This window comes from Protobothrops mucrosquamatus, unplaced genomic scaffold, assembly GCF_001527695.2.
Source record: "Protobothrops mucrosquamatus isolate PMUCROS unplaced genomic scaffold, P.Mucros_1.0 scaffold733, whole genome shotgun sequence".
Lineage (NCBI taxonomy): Eukaryota > Metazoa > Chordata > Lepidosauria > Squamata > Viperidae > Protobothrops > Protobothrops mucrosquamatus.
In genome coordinates this window covers 989,218-999,702 of record NW_015387007.1, presented here as the reverse complement: position 1 = coordinate 999,702, position 10,485 = coordinate 989,218, and the positions used below count along the sequence as shown (strand labels likewise).

At 36.0% G+C, this 10,485-nt stretch overlaps 1 protein-coding gene across 1 annotated transcript; it reads right to left on the bottom strand.

Moving 5' to 3' along the window:
• Window positions 1-570: 570 nt before the first annotated feature.
• PRL (prolactin) lies at window positions 571-9,979 on the bottom strand. The gene is made up of 5 exons (XM_015818390.1): window positions 9,946-9,979; window positions 7,965-8,146; window positions 6,116-6,223; window positions 4,508-4,687; window positions 571-778 (listed from the first exon to the last, which is right to left on the bottom strand). The coding sequence occupies exons 1-5, from the start codon at window positions 9,971-9,973 to the stop codon at window positions 587-589; spliced, it is 690 nt and encodes a 229-aa protein (XP_015673876.1). The 5' UTR covers window positions 9,974-9,979; the 3' UTR covers window positions 571-586.
• Between the last annotated feature and the right edge of the window lie 506 nt (window positions 9,980-10,485).

The following is a 10,485-nucleotide window of genomic DNA, read 5'->3' as shown; positions in this document are numbered from 1 at the left end:
ACAAGCACATTCAATGAGAGAAACCAGATTCATTTAACCATATGATTCACTTAATGACGGCGGCAAAAAAGTTTGTAAAATTGGCATGACTCATTTAACGGCCACTTTGCTTAGCGATAGACATTCCAGTCCCAATTGTGGTTATAAGCTGAGGACTACCTGTAAAGTAAATTAATGTATTTAGTCTTTCCCCCTTTTTATCATATTCAAAACTATAATTTTGGTGGCAATTTTGGAGGGGTTCGAAGAACTGTATCAAAAGCATTTGGAAGTTGCACGTAGCTCTGGGCCCCCTTGTTTTACACCAATCCCAACTTTTAAGAAACACATTTTAACCTCCATGCATTTTCAATGTTTTATTGCTTGGTTTGAATATTGCTGCAATCTGAATGAAAGTGCTCTGAACAGAAAAAAATAATAATGGTTTATCTAACAGTGTAACCAGAAAGAAGCGAGCATAATGGGCCTCTAAATCTTTTTTTTTTTTTTTTTGCAAGCTGAGATTTTCTAAAAGCAGTGAGGCTAAAAGCAGAGTATTTTAAAAAGATGTGGTGCTATCATTTTAATAAAGTGAGAGCACAGCTGTTCAACAGTTGCTGTCATGAATGAGGCGACACTTCAGGAGTTTCAGATAGTTGTCAATTTTGTGGGAGTCCCGCCGCAAACAGTGCAACAGATTGTAGAAGGCGAAGAGGCGAGAATCTTCATCAGCCAGTTGGAGGGAAGGGAGACCAGTCCATCTAGAATAGACTTCATTGCCTAAGTCACCTGGGTGAACCTAAGGAAAATGCAAAGTCAAAATAAACCTTGATGGTTTCACAATTGCTCAATATATTTTGGTCAATTTTCAGAGCAGAGACTCAGAACTTCCACACAAACCCATTCAGTAAGCTACACTCCCAAAATTGGTGAGGCAAAGCGAACTAGAGGGATTCTTAAGAGATAAAACGTGCTCCCTTCTATTAGATAAAATGTGTGCTTTAAACATGCTCCAGGTTTAAGATAATTATTTTGCTCCTAAAATATCCCCCTCTTTCAACAGATACTATCTGTAGATTACATATACATAGTCCTCAGTTAATGACAATAATTGGGACCAGAATTTCCTTTGCTAAGTGATGTGGTCATATAAAACATAATGTCACATGACTGCACCACTTAGCGATGGCAATCCTGGCAATCCCCGTTGTCATCCCCGAGCAAGGATTGTGGGTTGTTAAATGAGCCCTCGGTGGCTCACAGTCAGGCAGGCAGGTAAAGTGCAACACGCAATGCAAGTGTGGCAGGATTGGGGGTGCCTGCTGCCAGGTATAGAGGGTGCATGAATGGTTCACAAGGTGTGGCACAAATGCAGCGGGGTCAGGGGTGGCTGCTGCTGAGTGGGGAATGGTGTAAACAATTTACCAGAGTGATTGTGATCTTTCCTGCCAGCTTCCCCATTGACTCTGCTTGTGGGAAGCTGGCAACGAAGATAGCAAATGCAATTGGAGGACACTGCAGCCATAATAAATGCAAATCAGTTGCCAAGCACACAGATCACAATCTCATGATGTGTGTGTGTGTGTGTGTGTGTGTGTGTGTGCTGTGACAGTCACTTTAAGTCTCCTTTTTCAAAGCTGTTGTAATTTTGAAAGGTTGCTGAATGAATGGATAAACAAGGATTACTGATACAGATAGGGATAGATATATAGATATACAGTAGATATAGATATAGATAGTTTTGTTATCAGTATGTACTCCTGGTGACTGCTTGAACAAGTTCCTTCTGTTTTTTTAGCAAGATTTTTGGAGGTGGTTTACCATTGCCTCTTACCAGGACTGAGAGAGAAGGATTGGCCCAAGTTCAGTCTGGCTTTGTGCCTAAGGTAGGACTAGAACTGATGGTCTCTCAGTTTGGTGCACCAAACTGTCTCTCATCATCTTCCAATGTATATATATTAAGAAAGGGAGTCAAAATGTCTGGTTCAATCAGCTTTGATTGTATCAAAAATGCTTGTCGGCCGTACCTTTTGCACCCCTGCCTTAGAGAGGTGTAACATGACTGAAGAATTATCAGATAGTAATTTGGAATCTGAGTAGATCTTTGCTTAGATCTTAAAATGCCCAGTAATTCAAGCAGGGTAAGATAAATTCCTGGGGTAATATTGTATTTGCTTCACACTATAATAAAAGCCTTTGATTGGTGAAAGTAGGCAAACATACAAGTCTTACTTGTTTACTTTGCAGCTCTAATGTGCAAAGTGCATTCTAATTATTTTGTATATATATCTTTTCATGAACTTGTATTACGAAAAAGTGTTTCTTTTGGTGAAATACACTATAAGTAAAATGTTCACTCTGTTGAATACTTAAATCTCTCAGTGTTGCCTAATATCTATTAACCCATGTCGTGTGGTTGTACTATTATTTATCCTTTTTATTATCTTCTTTACTCCCCTTTTTATCGGCATTATTATTGTTATTGTTATTATTCTGTTGCTTTGCATGTACACTGAGTATTTTTGTACGAGAGACAAATTCCTTGTCTGTCTAATTCTTGGCCAAATAAAGTATTCATGTGTGCTAGTGAAACATTGGCCAGTAATGATAACCTGAAATGCTTGAACATGCAGGATACTGCTTATAAGCACTATGCGCTTAGAGCTTGAAGCATTGTTAGACTTCATGGTTTGCTTCTATTGCTCCTCTCTGGGAGGAGGTTTCGAAGTATTTATAGCAGAATTACTAGATTCTGTAACAGCTTTGTTCCTTATGCCATCCGTCTTGTAAATTCGCAAGGTTTTTTTTTGCCATGTACGTATACATTCAAATTAGACTGTGATGTTTCCCTGTGTCGTGTGTGTGTGTGTGTGTGCGCATAATGGGGTTTTTTTGAGAGCTGAATGCAACGAAGTTTCATTTTAATGTATGCTGATTAGTGTTCATTTAAAGTAACAATAAATTTTTTATTCTATTCTATTCTAATTCAATTCAAAACATCTTGTACCAACATATACAATGTTTAGACAGTGTTGAGCATTAGATTGGGAAAATTTTCTGTAGATATTATATCCAACTTTTATCATTTGGCAGTTCAACAGAGGCAACCTAAAAATCTCACCACCAGTCTAAAGGACGAATACTTTAATTCTAGGATTGGGGGGATTATAGGCTGAATATTTTAATATGGCAAAAGAGAAGCATTCCACCTAATGTTGTGTAACTAACTGAAAAACACAGTAGGGCTTGTCAGGATCCCATCTAGGTATTAGTAATCTAGAACTCATGTGTGCTAGTGAAACATTGGCCAGTAATGATAATCTGAAATGCTTGAACATGCAGACATTTTCAGATAAGTGTTGTAAGCATGACTTGCACTAATTTGAGGATGGAAGGCAGTCATATTAGCCTGCTCCTGGTAGATCAAGGAAAACAGCAAATACAACTCCCTACATACAATATGGTTGTGAAAAAAGTTTAGTGTATTTGCTTAGAATGGATTTTAGTGCCCTTGCTCAGTCAGAATGGATAGCTGCTTCTTTAGGTGTATTTAATTTTTACATAGAAAATGCTGCATGGGTGTCTTTCTGAAAAAAGTAGCTATTTCAATGGCTGAAAGAAAATGCAAACATGAAAAGGAAATGATGGCGTGCATCTTGTTTTTAAAATTGCTTAGAAATGCCTACTTTGATGTGTTTTACTTTCAAATACTGTCCTTCATTTTCACAGTAGATTTTGAATATGACACATTAGAAATTAAGATAATTAATAAGGAGAATTTGGAAACAAGTGTGGAAAGAAAGAATGTTAACTTAACACTTTTAATGTACAAAGTATGTACTAGATATAAAACAACTTTTATTTATTGCCTTCATTCATGGCATAGACTTGCTCATTTTGTTACTTTTCTAAGACACATACCTACATATGTTAAAAAAAATTATTGACCTCTTTCAAACTAACTATATGACATATTAAGAATGTAATGTGCAGCTGATTTTGAGGTTTGGTTTTTTTTTGTAAACTCATCTTTTTTTTTTTTAGTCTTAGCTTGTAGAGGCCAAGGGAAAGATTACATTCCTCTCTGCAAGGAAGTGTTAAAAAGAAAAAAAATCGCATTAATGAAAGTTATTGTTTTTTCAGCACTTTCATGTGCAGGGGAATAATGTTAATTTTATAAAATATAAGATAGGAGGCAAGATAAAAGTTCTAACCTGTTTGATGATTCTCAGTCTAGGTTGGGCCATGTCCCTTTTTTAGTATTAAGAAAAATTACAAAATCAGCTTTATGCTTTGTTGTTTGGCACTTCATAACTTTTTTTTTTTAGTAAAGATCAAGATGTTTTGCTACTTCTTATAGATGCCAAACAGATCTCCAGATCTGAAAGGTTTTGCTGACACTTTTAACTTCTTACTTTCTTTCTTTGAAGCATTTTAATCCAAACAAACAAAAAAAAATCTGTCTCATTTTATACATTCTGAATAGTGTTATGAAGCTGGAAGAACTTCAGAGGATTTTTTGACTCACCCGTCCAACTATTCTCTCCATCCCCTCAAGAAGCCGTTTATTTTGCTCCTCAATCTCCATGGCCTTCCAGAGAATGGTATCAGGAGCTTCCTTGATTCTTTCAACTTCAGAGACCAGATGTAATAGAGGGTCATTCCAGGAACGGAGTACACTCAAAACTAGATTTAATAGGTCCTCATGCTGTTCATTGGCAACAGAATTGTACAGTTAGTGTGCAAAATCTACCCAGGAGATATGGAACATTTTTTTAAATCAAACTTACCTTAAAATGTCCTTACTGCAATTTTGTACCTGTCCATTTATCAGATATAGCTAAACTACAGACTATAGTGCAATTGCAAGGCCTTTTTTTTGTTAAATGTAACTAGACAAGAGAGTGCCCTAAATATCACGCTATCAGTAAATTATCTGTGCTGCCAGTAGAAATCACTCCATTCATCTTTGTTGCATAAATGTCATTTAATCCAAAGATTAGCCTAAGCATTAATGATACATTTTTAGAAATAAGGGATCTAGAAAATATTTGAAGATATAATGGAAGATGTGATCTGTGGTAGGCCACTTAATATCTCATCCCGAAGCATTTATTGTGTCTACATCAAATCCTGCAAACATGCCCAGACATAAGGCTGATTTCAAGTGTTTTGCTTCTGGGAAGATTTCTTTTCTTTTGAAACTTTGCCACTGCTTGGGGTGAGCTGAAAGATCAAAGGGCTCTTGGCTTTCCTAGGATCCTCCTAGCCATTGTGCTGTCCTTGAGACTTCTCCAGTGTTGACACAATCACTTTTCACTTTCCTTACATAGCAAAACGCATCTATTCTGTGGCATAAATTTCCTCCTGCTTCTCTTGGGAGAATTGCTATTGTGCTGCTACATTGAAAGGCTCAAACATCCCAAGTAGCCCATGCAAACATAGATAAATGCCAGACACATACATATCTCAAATATTTGTGGCACATGTTTTGGTTTCTGAAAAGGGAGATTATTCAGTGGATGAATGGCATTTGAAATTGAATCAAAAGGAGGAATGGGATCTCAAGCGACACCTTAGCATTCCAAATATTTCCTCTTCAAGTGCACAGAGTAGAAACTTTTTTTTAATATGATTATTCAATAAGGTATGTTTTATTTCCAAAACTGGAACACTGAGGAAACCTCTGTGATCAAGAGACCATTGCAATATGGTGTTCTAGCCCCTGACCTTTTAAAATTATCTTTCCATTTTTGCCAGATCTATTTTTCTTTCCTGCTAGGGAATATATAGACTATTTAATCTATAGTCTATTGTTTATGCTTTTCTTCACACAAATATACCGTCTTCCCATCTCTTCTTAGGACAGATAAAGGAGATTCTTTCATCAATGCTCCCTGGATTTTTCCAGCCTTGTGAAAGACAATCTTGTTTTGTATTGTCTTTCGTTTTTGTTCATATAGGTCAGAGCATGCTTCCTTGTTTTGTGCTTTGCTTATTCCTACCACTTACAGAGGTGGAGCAATGGTAAAGCTGCCCTTTATAACCCTATCTATGGTAACTGTATGCTTTGAAAGGATTTCATCAGATTTCTGGTGAACTTGCACACATCTGTCAACAAACCGAGACAACTTACATGTATCTGCTGAGCTTGTTCTTTATCTTCAGGAGTGGTTAGGGAAGAAGTATGGCAGCTGTTAACGGCCTTTGCAATAAAACCCCGGCCCTGAGCATAGCGTTCATCCTAACAGTAAACAAAGATGACATTTAGTCAAGTAGATAACCAGGATTTTTGAAAAAGAATAGACTGATTCTTGTTTTCATTGGTTGCTTTGTAAAATGTATCCTAGAGTTATGGAGGGCATTAATTTTGTCTCCCAACTTTATTGCATGACTTAGTCAAAGGTGATCTGCCTCTTTGTATACTGTGAAAGGAAATCAATTTTAAGCACCGTAGTTTTTTCATAACAATAAAAGCTTCTTTATGGTATAAAGTGGCCCAGATATTAATAAAAGCTGTTTATGGTATAAAGTGGCCCACATCCCACAGTTCCTCAGAGAGTATATTTTCTGCCATACTCCAAAATAGCTTTCTTGCATGCATTTAGTTATTTTTCTCTGAGCAAACCTTTCACTTGGACGTTTGTTACTTAGTCTTGCACATTTTCATTTTGTTACTTTAAATGACTTCTGTGTACAGAAGACAATGTTTTCCTTCTTCCACATCCTTTGTTGAGGTTCAGTTCCCCGGGGTAGATGAAGCTTTCACTACAATGGATCTATTTAATGAGATGTAACTATCTGCCCCATCCCATTTCCTACTCTTGCGCCTTAAGAAATAATAGGACATCCAACTTTAAAAGGAATAGAGGTAGACTTGTTTCACTGATGAAAAGTGTATTGAAGCAGATTCTGAAAACTCTGTATATGAAATATAATATCTTGTTGGCTTCCAGTCTAGAAATCCACTTAAAAGCTTGTGTAGCTTGTTTTATTATGGGGCTTTGATAACTTTTTCACAAATACAGGTAGTCCTCCACTTACCACCACAATGGAGCCCAATATTTCTGTTGCTAAGCAAAACAGTTGTTAAGTGAATTTTGCTCCATTTTAGCAATACTAATAACATGTAGACTTACATACCATTTCACAATGCTTTACAGCCTTCTCTAAGCGGTTTACAGAGTCAGCATATTTACCCCAATAATCTGGGTCCTCATTTTACTGACCTCGGTAGGATGGATGGCTGGCTGAATCAACCTTGATCCGGTCAGAGTCGAACTCCTGAAGTAAGCAGTGAGTTAGCCTGCAGTACTGTATTCCAACCACTGTGCCACCCGGGACTTTTCTTGCCACAGTTGTTAAGAGAATTAGTTAGTAACACTGTTCTTAAGTGAATCTGGCTTCCCCATTGATTTTGCTTGTCAGAAGGTTGCAAAAGGGGATCACATGATCCCAGGACATTGCAACTGCCATAAATATGAGTCAGTTGCCAAGTGTATGAATTTTGATCACATGACCACGGGGCTGCTGCAGTCGTAAGTGTGAAGAACAGTTATAAGTTTGTTTGATTTTTTAGTGCCGTTGTAATTTCAGATGGTCATTAAACGAATTTTTGTAAGTCGAGGACTACCTGTAGTTTAAGAATCTTTTAATTTCAATAAGCAATAATATTTACGTGATGCAACCTAGCAATAATAAAGGCTGCCTTATGAAATTACATTTCTAAATAGATAATAAACACTGAGCAAATACTTTACATTTTACCCATTGTGAAACGGAACCAGAAGAAATAAGAAAACCACGGTTAAAAATCATAATTACTTTCATAAAGTACTAGTGGGCAACCTGAGGTAGTTTAGACATTATTAATCTACAATTCCTGGCATGTCCAGAAATGATTACAACTGACAATGACAAGGGATGCCTGGAGTTGTTGTTCAGGAACACATGGTAAGTTTTTTCCTTATACCAAAATTACTTACAAATTCATTGAATATTTCAGTAGACAGAGAGTGGATATAATGGGATAGTTTAACGGCCCGGTCAAAAAGGTCCCCAAGAGAAACCTGGCAGTTGTCGGACCCATTAGGGCAAATGGGTGACGATGTTACACACTTCCTTGAAAGGAACATATTAGCCAGCAGCATGGTGGCTAGAAACAGGCCTTGAAGACAAAAAGAAAAAGGCAGATACCCATAAAATGAAGTAAATCAAGAAAAAAGAAAACTCTATTTGGTATTCCGTCACCTCTTATTTTAATACTTGACTTCTTAAATAACCATATCTGAGGAATTCAACCTTTTCATCTTAGCCGAGGTAGGATATAAACTATGTAATAACAATAATCATAGCGACAATAAGTGTAAAAGTGTGGAAGTGTAGTTAAACACCTTTCCTTTATAGCTGTTTCCAAGAGTGACTTCCTTCTTGACAAACATATGGTTTTAAAATTAAATTTGAGGGAAGGTAAGTAGGTCACTATCTAGATTTTAGATTGTCTTGGGGTGCTGCCTGCAATTTTTCAGCAGCTGTGCTATTTAAAGTCTTTGGCGTGAACAACTTTTAAGGAAGTTGGTGCTGAATATCGTAAGAGAGCCAAAGATCTCTTGAGATTATGTCTCATACAAAATCTTTAAAATTAATTACTGATAAATCAGTATATTGATTAGACAATGTTCTATGCCCTGTTTTTTACAAAAGCAAATGAGTGTGGTAAGAGCATGTACCAAATGAATAAATTTTATGTTGGCAGAAGCTAAGTTTGATTTCTTGGGAAAAAATTACAGCCTGGTGGTGCAGCAAATCCTGAGCATAGAGGAAATCCCAGGATTCAGACTTTTACAGTTCCCATTAAATAAATCATATATAACGAATCAGAAAGATTTCAGTCTTACACTATGCAGCCCCATACCCAGTTAAAATAGAAAACATTGCTTACATGAACAAACATTCTGATCAAATACATGGTAGTTTTCCCTGCTCTGAATTCAGTACTTTAGACTGGTATTGTAGCACTCTATTTTTTTCTTCAATACCCAGCATTGTGTTTATTATGTGAAACTGGTCCTGGACCTTGCTTTGGAAAACCTTTTGTAGGACTAGTGAGTCCATAGTTTAGTTATGTCCAAACTACAACAATAGTGTAGTATCTTTATGGGAACTAGTTGAACCTCTAAAGTTCTCTTTTAAAATGCAAAGAATGGAAAGGAACTACTGCCAAACATAATTAAACTCTGTACAGATTGGTTGATAATATTTATGCCATGGAGTTGGTATCATAGATAGATTTTCTCCTTGACAATTTTTCTCTAACCTGATTTTTCAGGTCTTCCAATAGTGCACCCATTGTCACTGTAACTTGAGTCTATCAACTTCACTGCAAATTGCAATATTCTATAGACACACACATGGAGTAAATTACATTGAATACACTAGAATATACAATACCAACATACACAAGTCTTTAATATTTAGGTAGCATGGGAAAAGCATTTTATCATCTTAAGCAGGTCTTTATTCTTAGAAATACTTAACAAAGAGTAATCTTATATACAGTATTCCATTTGGGTGCTCCATTAGCTTTCAATTTATGTCTGATTGGTCAGTCATAGGGTGTGCTTTATTTTGGTTGGAATGGTCCAGAAAAGCAGCACTGTAACAGTTTTATTTTTAAATAAATTGAAAGCACTGAAAATATCTGATACTCTCTTTAGTATATAGAATAATGCTAAACCACGGATATAATCTATCCCTTAAGGACATAACGCGGTCTTGTGGAATTCCCATTCATTTAATAGGATTTCCACAAGTTCTTAGTTTTTTTAATTCTAAAGTATATATTTCCCTTACATAACAGATTGCAAAATGCTTAATTTTTATTAGTCAAAATTGTGTTATTACTTTTTTTACAAAATTACTCTTATTCAGAAAAAAACATGGAAAAGAATAACAAATAAGACATACCTTTCAATGAAATCTTCTTGTTGGCCATAGCAGAAACCAACTCTGCAACTGTGCTTTGTCAAATACACGATGGTAATTTTGATTTTTGTCACCTGAAGACTCCATTTTTATATAGACCTTGATGACAAACTTGCATAAATGTAGTAGATTTTGTTTTTTCTCTGCTGATCACTCTGTAGCTCAGATTAAAGTTGATAATTATAAACATCAAATCATTCCTATTACCCTATTCATTTTAGCAAAAGTTTAGGGACGAGTTGAGTTGATTACAAATGCAAGAGATGAGAGAGAGAGAGGGGGATAGATAGATAGATAGATAGATAGATAGATAGATAGATAGATAGATAGATAGATAGATAGATAGATAGACAGACAGATAGAAGACCCACACAAATACAGAAACCATTTCAAATTATAATTGATCTTGATTTTTGTCAATTCATTAGTGTGTTCACAATTATCAGAGATATTATGTATTGTCAATATAGGAATAACTATGAAAAAAGAAAATACTGATATATGATATACAGAGCATTTAAT

What these genes read in the sequence shown, in the direction of transcription:
- PRL (XM_015818390.1), bottom strand. Translation starts at nt 9,973, where the DNA reads ATGGCCAACAAGAAGATTTCATTGAAAG. An exon ending in CAAGAAGATTTCATTGAAAG is followed by an intron (nt 8,147 to 9,945) that starts GTATGTCTTATT and finishes TTTGTCTTCAAG; the next exon opens with GCCTGTTTCTAGCCACCATG. An exon ending in AACAAGCTCAGCAGATACAT is followed by an intron (nt 4,688 to 6,115) that starts GTAAGTTGTCTC and finishes GCCAATGAACAG; the next exon opens with CATGAGGACCTATTAAATCT.